We start from the raw sequence: 20,208 nt of genomic DNA on the forward strand, positions 1-20,208 counted from the left end.
ACAATTATACATAGATATGTACCTAACAACAGAGTCCCAAAATCAAAACTGACAGAATCAAAAGAGAAAGAGAAATTCAATCATTGGAACTTCAATACTCCACTCTCCATAATCGATAGAAAACCAGAGAAAAAATAAGCAAGGACACAGAAGAACTGAACAATACTATGAACCAACTTGACCTAAAGACATCTATCTATCTAACACTCCACTCAACAAGAGCATAATACACATTCTTTTAAAGCACATATGGAATACTCCCTATGATAGACCATATGCTAAGCCAATGTTTTACAATTATCTTAATGAATTTAAAGTAACTTAAATCATGCAGAGTTTGTTCTCCAACCATAATGGAGTTCAATGAGAAATCAACGACAAAAGGGAATTTTGGAAAAAAAACAAAATATTTTGGAAATTAATGAACACATTTCCTAACCCATGGGTTAAAGAAGAAATTACAAGTGAAATAAAAACACAACACATGAGGCGCCTGGGTGGCTCAGTGGGGTTAAGCCTCTGCCTTTGGCTCAGGTCATGATCTCAGGGTCCTGGGATCAAGCCCCACACTGGGCTCTCTGCTCAGCAGGGAGGATGCTTCCCCTCTCTCTGCCTGCCTCTCTGCTTACTTGTGATCTCTTATTTCTCTGGCAAATAAATAAATAAAATCTTTAAAAAAAAAACCCTAAAAAATTAAAAAAAATAAAATAAATAAAAAATAAATTAAAAAATAAATAAAAATTTTTAAAAATTTTTTAAAAACCACACACAACATATAAAAATGTATGGGATCCAGCTAAAGTGGTGCTTAGAAAGAAATAGTTCTAAATGCCCATATTAGAAAAGAAAGAAAATGCCTGTATTAGAAAAGATCTCAAATCATTAATCTAATCTTTCATTTTAAAAATGAAGAAAAAAAGGACACCTGGGTAGCTCAGTCAGTTGGGTGTCTAACTCTTGATTTTGGCTCTAGCTATGATCTCGATGTCCTGGGATGGAGCTCTGTGTAAGGCTCTGCGCTCAGAGGGGAGTCTGCTTCTCCCTTTCCCTCGCCCCTCCCCTGTGCTCAAGCACATGCACTTTCTCATTCTCTCTCAAATAAATAAATAAATCCTTAAAATTAATTAACTGGTTAATTAATTAAACATCTAGAAAAAGAGCAAAAGAACGGAAGGTAAGCATAAGGAAGAAGCAATAAATATTAGAGCAGAAATTAATTAAATAGAAAACAAAAAGTAGAGAAAATTAATGAAACCAACATTGATTCTTTGAAAAGATCAATGAAATCAGAAATCTTTACCTGCACCGAGAAACTGAGATGATATAGATAACAAAATTAGTAATGAAAGAGGGGACATTTATGCTGACCCCTCAGAAATTAAAGGAATACTACAAATGACTTAATGTTTACAAATTAGATAACTTAGGAGAAATTTGTCCAAATACCTAAGAAATTACAAAATACAAAAACTGACTCATGAAAAAATAGAACATCTGAATAGATCTATAGCAAGTAAAGACAATGAATTAGCCACTCAAATCTTTCCATGCACACAAAAATTCCAGATGGCTTTCACTGATGAAATTCATACTCATATTCTATAAATTCAGAAAATAGAAGACAAGGGAACTTCCTAATTCATTCTATTGAGGCTAGGATCCTTTTATACCAAAATCAGACAAAGACATCACTAGAAAAGAAAACTATAAACCAGTATCCCTCATGAATATGGATGTAAACCTTCTCAACCAAGTATTAATAAGCTGAATCTAACAACATATGTGAAAATATATACCATGACCAAGTGGGATTTATCCCACAAATACAGGGTCCATTTGCATCCAAAAATCAATACTAATAACACCATATTATATATCTTAATATTACATGTTATAATTAACACAATATTAATAAAACAAAGGACAAAAAATAAGGCATCTCAATAGACACAGAAAAAAATATTTGAAATAATCAACCACCTATTCTCATAAAAACTCCTAACAACCTAGGAAAGGAAAGAAACTTCCTCAACCTGATATAAAACATCTACCCAAAACCTACACTGATTTCACTCAAATTAACTAAAAATGGACCAGTGACTTAAATGTAAGAGCTAGAGCAGTAAAGCTTATAGAAGGAAACATAGTAGTAACTTTTCAAGATTAGGAAAAAATTAGGAATTAGGAAACGATTTCATAGATACAACACCAAAATCATAATCACATAGGAAAAATGATAAATGTTTTAAAAGATTTTATTTATTTATTTGGCAGACAAAGATCACAAATAGAGAGGCAGGCAAAGAGAGAGAGGGGGAAGCAGGCTCCCTGTTGTGCAGAGAACCTGATGTGGGGCTCCATTCCAGGACCCCGAGATCATGACCTGAGCCCAAGGCACAGGCTTAACCCACTGAGCCACCCACATGCCCCAAAAATGATAAATTAAACCTCACCAAAATTTAAAGCTTTTGTACTTGAAAGGACACCATTAAGAAAGTGAAAGGACAAGCAACAAACAGGGAGAAAAAGATTTGCAAAACATGTATCCAATAAAAGACTTGTATCCAGAATACACAAAGAACTCCTACAACTCAATCAGACAAATGACCCAGTCCAAAAAGAGGCAAAAATATGAACAGACATTTCACCAAAGTAGATATACATATGACCAATGAGCACATGATAAGATGTTTAACATCAGTCACTAGAGAAATAGAAATTAAACTCACATGAGATACCCTTCCACACCTGCTACAATGACTAGAATGAAAAAGACAAAGAACAGAAGTTGTCAAGAGTATGGCAAAACAGGAGCCCCCAGACATTAGTGGTAGGAATGTTAGTTCGTGCAGCCACTTTGGGGAAGAGCTTGGCAGCTTCTCAAAAATGTAAGTCTAAAACTAGCGTCAGAACTAGCAATTCTACTCTTAGGGATTTATCCAAGAGAAATGAAAACATACATCCAAAGACTTACATATGAATGTTCATAGCAGTTTTATTCATAATAGCCAAAAACTGGAAAGATCTCAAATGTCCATCAGCTAGCGAGTGGACAAAATTCGGTATATTCATACAATGGAATATTAATCCAACAATAAGAATGAATGAACTACTGACACATGCTGCATCATGGATAAACGTTATGGTTCGTGGAAGAAGCCAGATACACAGGAAGTGTTCATAAAAAGCAAATTTACAGAGACAGAAAGTAGATTAGTGGTTGCTTGGGCATGAGGGGTCTTATTGGGAGGAGGAAAGTATCGGTAAACTGATTAAAGTTTCACGTTTTCAGCTCTCAGTAAAGTTTTGAAAAATCATTGAGCTGTAGAGGTGAAATTGGTGAATTATGTATATGTGAGATAGACCTCAATAAGCAGTGTTTAAAAATCAGTATTTGTTGAATCACCGTATTGTACACCTGGAAATAATACAACATTGCATGTTAAATATACTGAAATCTAAAATAAAGTTAAAAGTAAAAAAAAAAAAAAAGTCAGTATCACTTTTTTTTCTTAAGGAGAAGACTATTCCAGAAGAGATATAGCTACCAAATCCATGCAAAAACCTAACTGGGTCCTGGATTGGAGGAAAAAAGAAAAAAAAAAAGGCTTCAAAAACACATTTGGGGGAGGGGTGCCTGGCTGGCTTTGTCGCTAGAGTGTGTGACTCTGGATCTTGGTGTTGTGAGTTCAAGCCCCACTTTGGCTATAGAGATTACTTAAAAGTTTAAAAGAAATTAAATTGTTTAAAGACAAACACACACTTGGGGGAAATTAGGGGAAATTTTTCAATAGACTATAAAGTAGATGATACTACCAAATTGTTGGTAGATTTTGTTGGGTGTGAGAATGATATTGTGGGTCAGTAGAATGTCCTTAAATTTTAGGGAGATAAGCTGAAGAAGTCAGGAGTGAAACATGATGTCTACAACTTACTTTCAAATGATTTAGGAAAACATACATAGATATGTATGAAGATAGACAATACGAATGTGAAAAAAAATGTTAACAATTGTTGACTAGATGGATGGTATACAAGTATTCATTGCACCATTCTCTCAACTTTTCTTGAGCTTTAACAATTTTCAAAATAAAATGTGTGAGTAAAAATAGTCCAGGCACCACACTTATCTGCTTTAGGATAGACCTTCAAAAAATCTTTACTTAATAAGCAAGTTGGACTAGTAAAATGACTCTATAATTTGTGCTTCCTCCATTCCTCACGTATTACCCCAGCTACACTAGATTTCCTTCGGTATTTTAAATGAATTTGAATTGTTTTTAAGTTTTATATATTTAAGTAATCTCTGAACCCAACATGGGGCTGGAACTCACAATCCCAAGATCAAGTTCTTCCGACTAAGCCAGCCAGGGACCCCTCAAATGAATTTGAATTTCATGTGCCTTCCTATCTCAGGTTCTCCCCTCCCCTGGCTTCTCTCACAATACCATGTAATTTTCCTTCAAATACTTATCAAAATTATAATAATTTGTTCAATTATTTGTCCCATGATCTGTCTTCCACAAAGGATTATAACATTCAGGAGGGTGAGTACTTGTCCACATCATGTCTCCAGTCCTGTGCAGGGCTTTGTACATAGTAAGGACCCAAGAAATATTTTTTTAAATTAATTAATTTATTTATTTGACAGACAGAGATTACAAGTAGGCAGAGAGGCAGGCAGAGAGAGAGGAGGAAGCAGGCTCCCCGCTGAGCAGAGAGCCCAATGCGGGGCTCGATCCCAGGACCCTGGGATCATGACCCGAGCCGAAGGCAGCGGCTTTAACCCACTGAGCCACCCAGGCGCCCCCCCACAAGAAATATTTTTAAGAGAATGTATGAATGAATTTAATAAATCTCCCAATGTGTCATCCCCTGTCAGGAATCTCACTAGTGTTAGGGAAGCAACACTGTATCTTAAAACAGGTCCGTCTCTCAGGAACAGTTATCGTTTTAGATCCAGTTTGGTTGTTATTCCCTGGAGGTCTCTGCCAACCTGTTTCTCACTATCTCGATAATGGACCTCCATTTGGGAGTAGGTAGAAAATCAAACAGACCGAGCGTGCAGTCATTTGGAGGGGGGGAAGTATGTTGTAAAGAACATGGTAAATCAGTCAAGGACAAGGCAGAAAACATTACTCAAAGGCTCCTCCGATGACATACCAGAGTTTACTGCAGCATCTGGTGTGTCATGGATGTGGCAGGCTGATTTAAGGAAGTGGCTTGTGATTTGTTTTCTCGGTTTTGCTGCTGTCAATCGTCAAGGAGTCAACATTTTTTTTCCTCTCCCAGGAGAGTAGCTAGATATCTTGGATACTAAAATTTGAATTTTCCTCTCCCTGTAGGGGCAGTTAATAAGTGCTTATTTCTTTAAAAAAAAAAAAAAAGATGCAGCAAATTGGAGTCTACTGCCACAGAAAACAATACCTTTGTTTACAAGCAGGGATTTGCTATTAATTTTTTTTTAAGATTTTATTTATTTTTTTGAGAGAGAGAGAGCACAAGAAGAGGAGGGAAGAGAAGCAGGTAGGGCTGAGCAGGGAGCCCTATGTGGGACTCAGTCCCAGGATGCTGGGATCATGACCCAAGCTGAAGGCAGACGCTTAACCAACTGAGCCATGCAGGCACCCAGAGATTTGCTATTAAAAGTATAAATATATTGATATAATTAACTAGGCTGGGGAGAGGATGCAATGCAGGCTTTTTTGTTTTTCTGGATGAAAGGGAAGGTTCTAGAATGAAGACAGCTGTTCCCCTATGAACAGGAAGAGAAGTGGGAGGGATAGGGATGTGAGTCATGCATATTCAGAGTGTCTGAGGTGACAGAACTCCAGATCACTTGTCCACCAGTGTTTAGGGAGACTGAGGCTTAACCCACTGAGCCACCCAGGCACCCCTATGGGGTTGATTTTATATATTACATCTTGCCATTTCTGAGGACAGCACCTAATAATCTGCATTTTAGAAGTCCTCCAGAGGGGCGCCTGGGTGGCTCAGTGGGTTAAGCCGCTGACTTCGGCTCAGGTCATGATCTCAGGGTCCTGGGATCGAGTCCCACATCGGGCTCTCTGCTCAGCAGGGAGCCTGCTTCCCTCTCTCTCTCTGCCTGCCTCTCTGTCTGCTTGTGATCTCTGTCTGTCAGATAAATAAATAAAATCTTTAAAAAAAAAAAAAAAAAAAAAAAGAAGTCCTCCAGAGGGGCGCCTGGGTGGCTCAGTGGGTTAAAGCCTCTGTCTTCAGCTCAGGTCATGATCCCAGGGTCCTGGGATGGAGCCCTGCATCGGGCTTCTGCTCAGCAGGGAACCTGCTCTCCCCACCCAACTCTCTGCCTGCCTCTCTGCCTACTTGTGATCTTTGTCTGTCAAATAAATAAATAAATCTTAAAAAAAAAAAAAAAGAAGTCCTCCAGACCCAAAAATCAAATAATCCAATTAAAAAATGGACAGAAGAACTGAGCAGACATCTCTCCAAAGAAGACATCTATATGGCCAACAGACACATAAAGAGATGCTCGACATCACTCATTATTGGGGAAATGCAAATCAGAGTTACAATGAGGTATCACCTCATTTCTGTCAGAATGGCTGAAATCAACAACATAAGAAACAGCAGGTGAGGGGCACCTGAGTAGCTCAGTTAGTTGAGCGTCTTCCTTCGGCTCAGGTCATGGGTCTGGGATGGAGCCCTGCCTCAGTCTTCCTGCTCAGCATGGAGTCTGCTTATCCTTCTGCACCTCTCATCTCCCCCACTGCTCATATACTCTCTCTCTCTCTCTCTCTCAAATAAATAAATAAAATCTTAAACATACACACAGCTGGCATTAGCAAAGATGTGGAGAAAAAGGAAGTTCATGCACTCTTGGGAATGCAAGCTGGTACAGTCACTGTGGAAAACAGTATGGAGGTTCCTCAGAAAGTTAAGAATAGAACTACCTTATGATCCAGTAATCATACCACTGGGTATTTACCCAAAGAATACAAAAATACTAATTCAAAGGGATATATGTACCTCAATGTTTATAGCAGCAGCATCAACAATAGCCAAACTATGGAAAGAGCCCAAATGTTGCCCATTGATGGGTGAATGAATAAAGATGTGTGTATACACACACACACACACACACACACACACACACACACACCATGGAATATTATTCAGCCATAAAAACAATGAAATCTTGCCATTTTCAACAACATGGATGGAGCTAGAGTATAATGCTACAGTGAAATAAGTCAGAGAAAGATGAATAAGTACCATATGATTTCACTCATATGTGCAGTTTAAGAACAAAACAAATGAGAAAAGTGGAAAAAAGAGAGATGAACCAAGAAACAGACTCTTAACTATAGACTGATGGTTACCAGAGGGGAGCTAGGTGGGAGGATGGGTGAAATAGGTGATGGGGATGAAGGAGAGTGCTTGAGATAAGAACCAGGTGATTTTAAAAAGTCCTCCAGATAGGGGCGCCTGGGTGGCTCAGTGGGTTAAGCTTCTGCCTTCTGCTCAGGTCATGATCTCAGGGTCTTGGGATGGGAGCTCTGCTCAGCAGGGAGCCTGCTTCCTCCTCTCTCTCTGCCTGCCTCTCTGCCTACTTGTGATCTCTGTCAAATAAAAAAAAAAAGTCCTCCAGATAATTCTTAAGCACATTCGAGTTTGGAGAAGTGCTGAACTATAGTATGATTCCATTGGGAGTTATAAAAAATTGTATATGTGTATGTGTACATTCACATGCATGCAAATATTTTAAAATTATATACACAGAGAGAGACCTGAATAATGTACACTCTGTTCACAGTAATGTCTGGATGAAGAATTCAGATGTCAATGAGTAGTTTTCTATTTTTTAACTTTATATTATGTTAATTTTTTCTTTAAAAATATTTCCAAAAGAAAATATAAAGTGTAGTGTGGTCAGGACTCTACTTCTCTGGGACTCTCTGGGCTCAGCCCTGTCACCTTGTCTGAATTCCCATTGGCTCAGGAGATGGCTATGGGAGTTCTGAATACCACAACCAGACATGACAATGCCTAAAGACCACGTCGCTGTGTCTCTTTTCTAAGAGTAAAACTCCTTTTTGAATAGAATGTACTCTTAGCTTTAACTCATGCTTCCTTGTGGATTCAGGATATTCAATCCATGATAGAATACTCATAACAGAGAACATAATTTCCATTGACCCCTCATTAGTGGGGTTTTTTTTTAAAGTTTTTATTTATTTATTTGTTTATTTGAGAGAAAGCAAAAGAGAGAGCAAGAGGTGGGGGAGGGGTGGGGGAGAGGGAGAAGTAGACTCCCTGCAGAGCGAGGAGCCAGCCAAAACACAGGGCTCATCCCAGGACCCTGGGATCATGACCTGAGCCAAAAGCAGACGCCTAACCAACTGAGCCCCCCAGGCACCCCTGGTGGTGGTAATTTTGATCATCCAGTCAAGATGTTGTACAATTTCTAGACTCTACTGTGCTTTCTCTTGCAACTTATAATTTTCATGGTTAAACATCTTAAGACTATACAAACATTCTAATCCCCATTACATCTCCCCACTGAAGATTCTTAACTGAACCTATCTTTATTATAATGGTTGTAATAGGATTTTCCAACTTCACTTTTTTTTTTTTTTAAGTAAGCTCTACACCCAACAAGTGGCTTAAACTTATGACTCCAAGATCAAGAATTGCATGCTTTACCAACTGAGCCAGCCAGGTGCCCCATATTAATTTACTTTTGATGGATAGTTTTGCTAAGAATGGAATTCTAGGTTGAAAATAATTTTCCTCAAATTTAAACGAATTCCACTATCTTGGATCATCCCATACTGCTAATGCGGAATCTGATGTCCTCCTGATTCCAGTTCCTTGATGTATGGCCTATTCCCCATCACTTCCCACCCCCAGAAGTCCATAGGATCTTTTCTTTATCCTTGGCATTCTAACAGTGTATAAAGATGGGACTGGAATAAAGATTTTTTTTTCCTTTTTTCCTGGAGGCCTCACAATTTTTCATCATCCTATTCAAATTTGAACTGGTTGGTGCCTAAGACCAATGTCTTCCCAGCCCTTCACTACTTTATGAATGTTGGCTCCTCCATTCCCTAGACTCTAAATATTTTTTTAGATTTTATATATATATGTATGTATTTAAAAAGAGAGAGCACACACAAGTGAGGAGAGAGACAGAGGGGAAGGGAGAGGGAGAGAAAGAATCTGAAGCAGACTTGTGCTGAGCAGTGAACCTGACATGGGGCTCAAACCCATGACCGTGATATTATGACCTGAGCTGAAACCACAACTAAGATATTTAACTGACTGAGCCCCCCTGGTGCCCCTAAATATTTCTTTTGGTTCACTGCCTCATTTTGCTGAACCACAGTCTTCTAGCAGTATCACTGAAGCATAATGTGAAGAGAAAAAAGGCAACTTGCTGAGACACTAATAACCCACCGAGACTAACAGAGAAACACGTATGGGGTTGTACATTGCATAACTCTCTCTAGTGTCCCTGGGACACTGACACCTACATCAACTTTTTTAAATGTGTGAAAGATTGCCATTCATTACTCCTAGTTTAACTCTGAAGAAATAATAGAAGAGGCAAATAGGAAAGAGAAGAACAAAAGGGAGCCCTACATTATTGAAAATATTCCATTTATCGTCAAAAAGTCTGCAGAAATAAAAAAATAATGACTATAGCAACTATGTACGTACTAGATGTTCATCAAAGTATTTAAGAAATTCAAAATGGAATTATCCTACATGTTCAATAATAATGGGTTATGTAAAGAATACAAACCCATGCAATGTAATATTATGCAGCTAATACATATAATATTAATTGTTGACTAGGAGAGGCACATGATATTCTGCTAACTGAAAAAAGTAGTCTATGATAGAATGTGCACATTATAATTATGTATGCATATACATGTGTGGGCATGATTGTGTAATCAGGTGCATGTTTGTGCATATACCAAAGTATCAAAAGTGATGAAATTCAGGACAAATTGCTTTTCTAGGTAAGATTTTGGCTCTCATATGTATTTCTTCTATAACTAGAAAAATGGTGGTTTTATTTTTAAGAGCTGCTTTACCTAGAGGGCACCTGGCTGGCTCAGTCAATGAGCACAGCATGCGACACTTGACCTCAGAGTCGTGAGTTCAAGCCTTATGTTGGAAGCAGGGCTTGCTTTAAAAAAAAAAAAAAAGTGTAAAAAAAGGAGCTGCTTTACGTGATCAAGAAGTTAAAAGTGGGGAGGGTATGTGCTATGGTGAGTGCTGTGAAGTGTGTAAACCTGGCGATTCGCAGACCTGTACCCCTGGGGATAAAAATATATGTTTATAAAAAATAAAATTAAAATAACAACCATGAAAAAAAAAAGAAGTTAAAAGTGGACAATTTATGCAAATGATGGAAACCCTCAGTGTTTGTAAAATGACTAGCCATCCAAATGAGAGACCTGAGAAGTACAGGAAAATTGACCTATTCCCAGAACATCACACCTGTAAAGAGAACTCTCTTCTCAAGAACAGGTGCAATGTAGCTTCATATTTCTGCTGCCACAATGGCTGCAATTCATTATTTACACTTTGACAGTCTAATGGACATTGCTCCTGCAATTAATTAAGCGATCTGCTAGTAGTCCCTGACAACAAACAAATTAGAACTGAACTGCTGAGATGGCCCTACAAAACAAGGGCAAGAAAAAAAAACCTCTGCCCTGTAACGATCTCTCAGTAGACATAAAATCACTATAGTTGTGAAGTTTTCTTCACAGGTTAACATCAAGAACTGAAAGTGGGCATCAAAATATTTCACGTCTGGGACGCCTGGGTGGCTCAGTTGGTTGGGCGGCTGCCTTCGGCTCGGGTCATGATCCCAGCGTCTTGGGATCGAGTCCCGCATCGGGCTCCTTGCTCTGCAGGGATCCTGCTTCTCCCTCTGACACTCTGTCTGCCTGTGCTCTCTCTCTCTCTCTGACAAATAAATAAATAAAATCTTAAAAAAAAAATATTTCACGTCTGTCCCCAACGACTATGACCTTGAGAAAGGTCCTTTACCATCTTTGGAGCTTCTTTTTATACAAACCTAAGATAGGAAATCTCACATGCAATGTACTGTGCTTAAATATTAAATAGTAAACCAGGAAAGTATCTATTTTTATCATTATCAAAATCCAAGGTGTCCTTGTAAAGGTAGCAAAAAGAAGTAGATTGAAACTTTTGGGCCAATTAAAATTTCCTATAACACCATAAATTCACTGTAATTAGCAAGTAGATCAGCAGAAATAAAGTTATAACATTGATTACCGATACATTTAAGAGAAAGACATGAGCCAGCCTTATAATTGGGCTTCATGTAATAAAACTAACAAAATGTTATCTTTAGTGGCACCTGGGTGGCTCAGTCAACTAGGCATCTGACTCTTGGTTTCGGCTCAGGTCATGATTCCAAGGTCGTGAGATTGAGCCCCAAGTCGGGCTCCATGCTCACTGAGAAGTCTGCTTGAGATTCTTTCTCTCCCTCTCCCTCTGCCCCGCCCCACTGTGTGCACACTCTCTAAAATAAATAAATAAAATCCTTTAAAAATGTTTTATTTAAGCAACACACTCAATCATCTGGCTTTTTAAATTTTATTATTTTTAAAGATTCATTTATTTGCAAGAGAGTGAAAGAGCACGAGTGGGGGAGGGACAGAGGAAAAGAATCTCAAGTGGACTCCTTACTGAGCATGGAGCCCCACACAGGGCTTGATCTCATGACCCCTGAGATCATGACCTGAGCCAAAAGCAGGATTCAGACACTCAAATGACTGAGCCAACCAGGCACCTCTAAAAATATATGATTTTTAGTTTAAAGCAAGTTATATAACTTCTGGACAGTCATGAAGTAAGATACTAGTACTGCTCTATTTACAGAGAGATTGAAAGACCACATTTCATACTTTGAGAATCAATAACTCAAGAATTTTTTTTTAAAGATTTTCTCTATTTATTTGAGAGAGAGAGAGAGCACACACAAGCAGGGGGAGCAGCAGGCAGAGGGAGAAGCAAGCTCCCTGATGAGCAAGGAGCCTGATGCCAGACTCGATGCCAGGACCCCAGGATCATGACCTGAGCTTAAGGCAGACGCTTAATCTACTGAGCCACCCAAACATCCCTAACTCTAGATATCTTAGAAACAAAATATCTGACTCGTTTTCAGACAAAACAGAGGTGGCAACAGTGAAGGGTGTTGTTGGACAACTGGTGAGCATCATTTGGGATTGGGTTCCTGGCATTTGGGACAAAATGAGAAAAACAGTAAGAGGGGAGTAAGGAAGATCTTCAATATTTTTCCAGGCTATGCCACTGATGCTTGTAGATCTCATTTCTCTATAATTTTATATTTTATATGTGTATTTTGTATAAGATGTAATATTACTAAATAGTATATTATTGGCTTAGATTTTTTAATTCATGCAAATATATTACAGTATATCTATTTTTGTAACTCAGATTTTTTGGAGTTTTGTTTTGTTTTGTTGTTCTCAATGATCATTATATTTAATATCTGGAAAAACAAAATCTCCCTGCTCTCCAAAATTGCCTTAGTTATCATTTGTTCATTGCTCTCCTATATAAATTTTAGCATCAGTTTGTCAGGTCCCATACACAATCCCCTTTGCAATTTCTGTTGGAATTGCTTTTAACTTATAAATTCATTTGGCAAAAGTTGAAATCTTGATGGTACTGATTTTCCCCACCCACGAGTAGAGTGCATCCCTTAGTCATTTCAAACCTCTTCTGTGCCTCTAACGGATATCTGCCCAAAATATTTTGAAAATCTTTTTCCCATTTTAGGACTTCTCCACCCTATAAATCTCACTTGCCCCAGGTAGAATCCAAAAAATATTTCCCAGAAGCCCTTGCTACACAGATGTACACATATAACCAACTTCAGTGGCAGGTACACGCTTGCAGAAGATGGCAGATCATGGTGCCCTATGGTCTCCTACCAAAATAGTTGTGTGGGACTTGCTTTTTATCCAGAATATGTAGAAACCTCCTGATGGTCCAGTCCCTCTCTTCAATGGGGACAGAGGACAGTCCAGTAGCAGACACCAGCAACTGCTGGGTTTCCACTATAACCATTTGGTACTGTCATTGTTGGTTATTTTTCTTGGCTTCTGCCTATGTGACATTCTACCTTGGTTCCCTCTTGGAAATTCTGTAAATTAACTTAAGAATATGCAACAAATCTCTTTGCACTTAAGCTAGTGAAGGTGAATCTGTAGTCAGCAACTGAACACTGGCCAACACAGAATGAGGAAACAGAGTGGGTTGTTAAGTGGGTGAACCTTAGAGTTGGAAGTGCCTTAGTGTTAGTGATTGAGAATATGGCAGTGGTAAACCAGGTACTGCAAGCTGGAAAGGAGATGGACAAGACGAGGTGGCCACAGCGATTCTGGGCCCAGTTTGGCTCTACCTGTCTTCTCCATGTGCCGCCCAGGCTTTCTGGAGCCTAACTGCTCTCCCAGCAGAGGGCAGAAATGATCATCAGCTGAGCCAGAGAACTGAGAAGGAGATGCCACAGAGTGGAGAAGAAAGAAGCTAGGAAACAGCAGTCTTAGGGAGTGGGGGAGTGACATGGACCCTAGAAATGTAGTATGACCGTCGGGAAGTATCAAGGGCCCACTTGCAGTTACTGGTCATGAACACAATTGAGCACGGTAGTGTGTTTTCCTGATTGCTTTCAGTAGTGAAGGTGCAGGCCCTGAGAAGGCAAAGAACTGCGTTTAGTCTGAGGTGGGGTTTTGCCAAGTCAACATGATGACAAGGGAGTTGAGGAAGACCGAAGGGACTGTTAAAATAATTGAGCATGGAATTCGTGCTGGGTGAAGGAGAAGGGCAGGCATGAAGGAAGTGAAGGACGGTTAGCTCAGGACTCTAAAGAGAATGAAAAGAGCTAAGAGGGCAGGCTGAGTCACAGAGGAGATGAGGCGCTTGGTAGCAACAAGGTGTAAGGTCTGATCAGAGGAGAGGCTGGGGTTAGATGGAGGACCAGGAAGGAAACGAGAGGGCGAGGTACTGAAAGGATCAGCTATTGAAATTACCAAGAATTCTGACAAGAATAATGTTGAAGACAATGACAGCAGGCCAGGAACTAAAAGCTTCCAGAAATAGAAGGTTATGACCCTGAAGCCCAGCAGTACAGCCTGATGACCTGAGATTCAAAGGTGGTTTTTAGGAAAAGGGAAGGGGGAGCAGAATGGTCTGGAAATGGCAACAAGAAACAAAGAGGACCCACGCTGTGTGGTATCAGCACTGTGTGAGAGAGGGGACCACCCTGTCAGAGGGCTCTAGGGTAGCAGTATCTTCAAGGGACAGACAGGTTCTGATTAGAGCACAAACGTAAAGGCAATGCTGAGAGGTATGGCACATAGGCAACTTGCTACCAGTGGACTGGCCATTTCAGAGAGCAGAGGGAAGAAAAGCTTTCAGGAGCTGAAGAGGCAACAGATGAAGACAAAGGGGGAATGCAGAAATGTGGAGGATTCAATTGATTTAATTTGCAGGAGGCGGGGACTATCCTGGGAGGTCAAGGCCTGGTGCATGCAGAGGCTGCCCTGAGGCTCCAAGCTAGAAGGCTGGGCAGGCTGAGTTTGGAGCATGGTAGGTCGGGGAATGGATCTGGAGTCCCTCTTTATTCCCGCCAGGAGGGACACAGAGGCCTGAGGTGGGGTAACTTTACTCCAAGTACTTAACACGTGCTCATGAAGGCAAAGAACCCTATAGGGGCTTCCATCCTGGGAAATCACCTGGCAGCATTTCTTTGATGACTTCTCTGTTCCCCTCTAACATCGGTTAAGTCACCTACACTGCATCTCTTTTTGCTTTCCCCTTCTTTTGCTATGCTTTCTAGGTGATTCCCTTGCCCTTATTTTTTAGTGCTCACTCTAAGTCTCATTTCTGATACCAACTTTAAGTTTTCAAGAGGTTTTTTTTTTTATTGTTGTTCTTTGAATTTTCCTTTTTTGGATCAGCCTTTGTTTCATAGATGTGAACCTCTTCTCTAGCCTCAAAATAAATTCTTCCTGCCATAGTTTCTTTCAAGTGGGCTTTCTTTTTTCTTGTTCTAGCCTCCTGCATATCCTTGGCTATTTGTTTATATCTAAGAATGGAGCATTAAAAGGCTGGCTAAGGGAGGGACGCCTGGGTGGCTCCGCAGTCTGATTTTGGGTCAGATGCTGGTGTCCAGCCCCACATAGGGCCTGGCAAAGCAGGGAATCTGCTTTGGATTCTCTCTCTCCCTCTTCCTCTGTCCCTCCCCTATTGTTCGCATGCTCTCACAAAATAAAATCTTTTTTAAAATTTTTTTAATTAAAATAATAAAAGGCTGGCTAAGGTGAGGGGGGTGGTGGGGTGTGGCCTGGCTAAGAAGCTCTATGTGCACAGTTGGAAGATTCCTGGAGAGCCATTTCATTGAGGAATCTGAGATGTATTATCTGTCTTTTCTCTTGATTCACCTGATCTCCCAAGGAAAGTTCTTCTGACTTCTAGCTGAGAAGGTACACAAGTCTAGCTGGCAGCATTCTGGAAGAGAAGTAGGGGCAGAAGGCTAGAGGGTGAGAGAGAAGGACCTGATGTTCAGCATGGTACCCCTGACCTCCAAAACTCCTGTTTTACTGCTCCAGTGAACAGAGTACTAGGGGAGGTGAACTGAGACTCTAAATGCTTCATAAAAACTTAGAAAATTCTCTTGTGTTTAGCTCCACCAGCATCCTCTACATCCTCCACAGAAACCTACATCTTCAACTCCTAAGCCTCTGTGGGAAATCTGCCACATAGGCAGCTCAGCTTCCCCCAGGAGCTATTCAAAGTTCTAACTCTTCACCCATCTTCCAGCTTCCAAGCTCTTCCCATCATATTTTCCTTGTCCTTTTAAGTTGGTGCCTTTTAATTTTTAATCTCTTGCTGTTTTAGTGAGGTTTCAGGAGAGCATGAGTGCTAACATGTCCAACCACCATTTTCCCCAAACACTCCGTGGCATTATCTTGTTTTTGCCAACTGTGTTTTCAATTTTCTCTGATCTGTTTGTTTTCTTTAGTTTGTGGTTAATTTGTTTCCCACAACTAGACACCATCCCTCACTTGCTGAACTGCAAGGCTTAAGCTCATTTTCTAAAGGATGCATCCAAGTCTGTCAATATTGCTCTGAGAACCGCATTTTGCCATACTCCAGCCCATGCTGCATCCTGTTCTTACCGTTGTTCGGTTCTCGATCACCCACAGCACCCAAGCACCATTTGTACTCACTTTAACCCAAGAGTTCCTTGGAGGGGTATTAACTAATACGAATAGATTTCTTCATTATTTTAGCCAACAAGCAAATAGCAAAAGGTAGCCAATGTCAACCCCCAAGCCACTGGCAGTGGAGACCTTTAGAACACCTCATGGCCACCTCAGACCTCTTTGCCCCTTTCTTTTGTTCTCTACCTGCCATGTTTTCATTGCTTTTCTCTCTTCTTCTAAACCAAAGCCATCCACCCTGCTCTTAGAGGTCTCTGTCTTAAAGACCCACTGTGCAGGAAGGCAGTCCCTCCCAAACCCTGTATCCACACACATCTCCAACAGCCCACAGCACTTTGTGCTCAGGGCTTCTCTCTCACTGTATGTCTAGCCATCACCACAGATAACCAAAAACTGAAGTTCTGGGAGTTAGGCCAGAAAATTACTCTTCTCAGACCAGGTTATTCAGACACACAGGAAAGTGTAAGAAAAGAACCACTAATTTAAAGGTTTTTCTGTGAACTGCGGTGGAGAAACATCTAGGTAGCAAAAGCAACTTAGGGGGCGCCTGGGTGGCTCAGTGGGTTAAAGCCTCTGCCTTCAGCTCGGGTCATGATCCCACATTGGGCTCTCTGCTCAGCAGGGAGCCTGCTTCCTCCTCTCTCTGCCTGCCTCTCTACCTACTTGTGATCTCTGTCAAATAAATAAAATCTTAAAAAAAAAAAAAACTTAGAAGAATAAAACATATGGCCCCTTTCATCAATGTTTAAGGAGTTACTTTATATTAATGCCAATAATTCTTTTTCCAGAAATTGCTTCACATAGTCCTCCACGGAGCTGTAAAAGATCCCCATCAAGGTCAAACCTAAGAGCAATCCAAAATTCCACTTCACTGACCTAGCAGAGAAGTTTAGCCACTGACCCACCACACAGCTCCCTCTGTTCCTAAAAAATACTTTAGGAGACTTTATTCAGATTTCCCCCAAGCTCGCTTAACACTGACACTATTTCTTTCATAATTCACCAAATGCATGTTTGCAGTTCATGCTATCTGGAAACATAAAATGCAGAAGCCAATGCTTGCCAACAGAACGCCAAGGAGAAAAATGTACACAACACGTGGAACAAAGATGAGTACTTTGGTGTGTATTTACTTAGGAAACCAAAGTTAAAGAGAAATATCTAGACATCAAGGGCAAAACTAAAGAAAAAAAACACAAAACATACTTTGTGTTTACAGACATGATTGCTATCAATCACATAAATGACTGTGATCACTGCACACATTAGGTTTTCACTGGTTATTTCACATGATCTTTTGCATAGACATAGGAGATCCCCAGTGATCCGTGCCAAGGGCAACATGACTTCGATTGTGTTGATGGACCGACCGCCTTAGCCCACTGAACAAGCTGCATTAATTTCTGAGTCTGTGGCTGGAAGGGGATTTCAGTGCTTCCCTGCTCCCCCCATCCCGCCCTCAGTCCCTGCGCCCTCATCTGCTTCCCCCAAGCCACTTGGCTCTAACCATAATGGCCCAGCACAGGGGCGGCCTCACTCCCAGACACTCGAATGCAACCAAGTGTCCTGCCAGCACTTCCAACACCCCCGCCCCCACAGGGCAGATACAGCCATTACTGTTCAAGCCTGAAAGAGAACAGTGCAAAAGTCAGGTAGTTTCACTTTCTACCTGGAAGAAAATACAGAAACACAGTCTTCCCATATAATATAGATTCTAATGGAGTTTATGCTGAAACAATTGTAATGCATGTAAAGTAAAACGAAAACAAAAACACATATACAAATGAAACTCAAGTGAAGCTGAAGGTCTGCTGGGCCTAAGAGCCAGAAGAGTGCTGAGATAAAGGTCATGAGGTGTGAGGGGAAGGGGCCAGAATAACCGGCAATGGCTTCACAGTGGAAGGAAGGCCCTGGAAGACACGCACTATTTGGACAGGTGAAGAAGGCATTCCAGGTGCAGGCAGTAGCATGAACAAAGGCCCGGAGGTAGGAATGAGCACAGCATGTGGAAAGGTCAGTGAAGGCACGGCCACTGTGGCAGCAGAGCATGGGCCTTGGACAGGAACGGCAGAGAAGGCTGAAGAGGCGCACGGGGGACTCATCAGGGATGGCCCAAGAACCTTGGCGGGCTTCTTCTCCACAGGGTGCAATTTCTGGTGCTGAACAAAGCTGCCGTACCATTTGAAAGCTTTCCCACACACCTTGCACTCATAGGGCTTCTCGCCCGTGTGCACTCTCTGATGCTGGATGGAAGCTATCTTCTGAGTAAAAGCTTTGCCACACTCCTTGCACTGGTAGGGCTTCTCCCCTGTATGAATCCTCTGATGGACAATAAAAAGTGACCTACACCCAAAAGCTTTCCAACATTCCTTGCATTTATAGAGCTTCTCTCCCGTGTGCAGTCTCTGATGCTGAAGATAGGCTGCGCTCCTTCGGAAGGCCTTCCCACACTCCTTACACTCGTACGGCTTCTCTCCAGTGTGGATCCTCTGGTGCTGAGTCAAGGCCGTGTTAGAACTCAAACCTTTGCCACACTCCTTACATTCGTAGGGCCCTTCTCCAATGTGGTTCTTCTCATGTACGATGCAGTCATAGCTGGACTTAAAAGCTTTACCACACTCCTTACATTTGAAGGGCTTCTCCCCAGTGTGACTCATCTGGTGCCGAAGCAGCTTTGAGTTGTATCTGAAGATTTTCCCACATTCTTTACATTCGTAGAACTTCATTCCACCCCGAAGTATCAGATTCGGATTCAGACTGAAAGTCTGCCATGTCGCCTTGCTTTTAAAGTCAAAGTGCTGGGAGACGTTTCTGAGCAGTCCTCCTCCAGGCATTCTGGACAATTCTGCCTGCTCGGAGGCTTCCTGCTTTGCAGCTGGTTCCTCCTCCTTGATCCAGGACTCACCACCTGTCCAAAGAAACCAGAAGTGTTCAGAGTTACTGAGCTGGGAGGGCAACAGGATCCAGGGCTCCTGTTTTCTCTTACAGAATCTGATTTTGAAAAACACACTCAGGAAGTGGCTACAGGCATCCCTACAGAAGGATAAGAGAGAGAAAGAAAAATGATAATCTACTAACTGGAGGGTGGATGGCACTGGAAACTGTGGGAAGTGCCCCCTATGAGGAAGGCTGGGAAGTGGACTAAGACAAGTCAAAGGAGCACAATGAGACCTTCCAGAATGGAAAGGGCAAAAAGCAGGAGGGAGGGAAAAGAGAAAAAAGATGTGAAAGGTAAGAGGATCAGCAAGAAATGGAAAATTTTTGAGAGAGAGAGAAAGAGACCCCAAAAAGGGAAGGAAATTTGTGCTCTTAGGGAGAAGAGTCGGGAAGCTCTCACATTAGCAGGGGTCTTGCAATCTGCAAACCAAACTCAAAAACACTTCATTTCAATGTCCCCTCCTGCAAGCCAGAAAACCATCCTAAATTCCAAATAATGGCCCAATGATTCTATTCTTAAATATTCCACATGGGGCGCCTGGGTGGCACAGTCGGTTATAAGTGTCCAACTCTTGATTTCTGCTCAGGTCTGATTTCCGGGTTGTGGGATCAAGCCCTGCCTCACGCTCTGTGCCCAGCATGGAGTCTACTTAAGGATTCTCTCCCCCCTCATCCTTTCTCTCTCTCTAAAATAAATAAATCTTATTATTGTTTTTTTAAAGATTTTATTTATGACAGACACAGTGAGAGAGGAAACACAACTATGGGGGAGCTGGACAGGGAGAAGCACGCTTCCTGCCGAGCAGGGAGCCAAGTATTGGGCTCGATCCCAGGACGCTGGGATAATGACCTGAGCTGAAGGCAGACGCTCAACGACTGAGCCACCCAGGCACCCCTCTAAAATAAATAAATCCTAAAATAAATAAATAAGTAACATTCCACATAATCTTCTGGGATAAAAGATTCTTTCAGGAAATCAGCTAGAACA

General features: G+C 41.2%; 1 protein-coding gene across 5 annotated transcripts in view; it reads right to left on the reverse strand.

Moving 5' to 3' along the window:
- Nucleotides 1-17,397: 17,397 nt before the first annotated feature.
- ZNF621 (zinc finger protein 621) overlaps nt 17,398-20,208 on the reverse strand; it is a 34,775-nt gene continuing 31,964 nt past the window's right edge. For all 5 annotated transcript variants that reach the window (XM_047739786.1, XM_047739769.1, XM_047739795.1 and 2 more), the window contains exon 5: nt 17,398-19,191. In XM_047739786.1, the coding sequence (XP_047595742.1) occupies nt 18,131-19,191 (1,061 nt within the window). In that variant the 3' untranslated portion in view covers nt 17,398-18,130. The remainder of the gene's footprint in view (nt 19,192-20,208) is intronic.

This window comes from Lutra lutra, chromosome 1 (assembly GCF_902655055.1).
Source record: "Lutra lutra chromosome 1, mLutLut1.2, whole genome shotgun sequence".
NCBI lineage: Eukaryota > Metazoa > Chordata > Mammalia > Carnivora > Mustelidae > Lutra > Lutra lutra.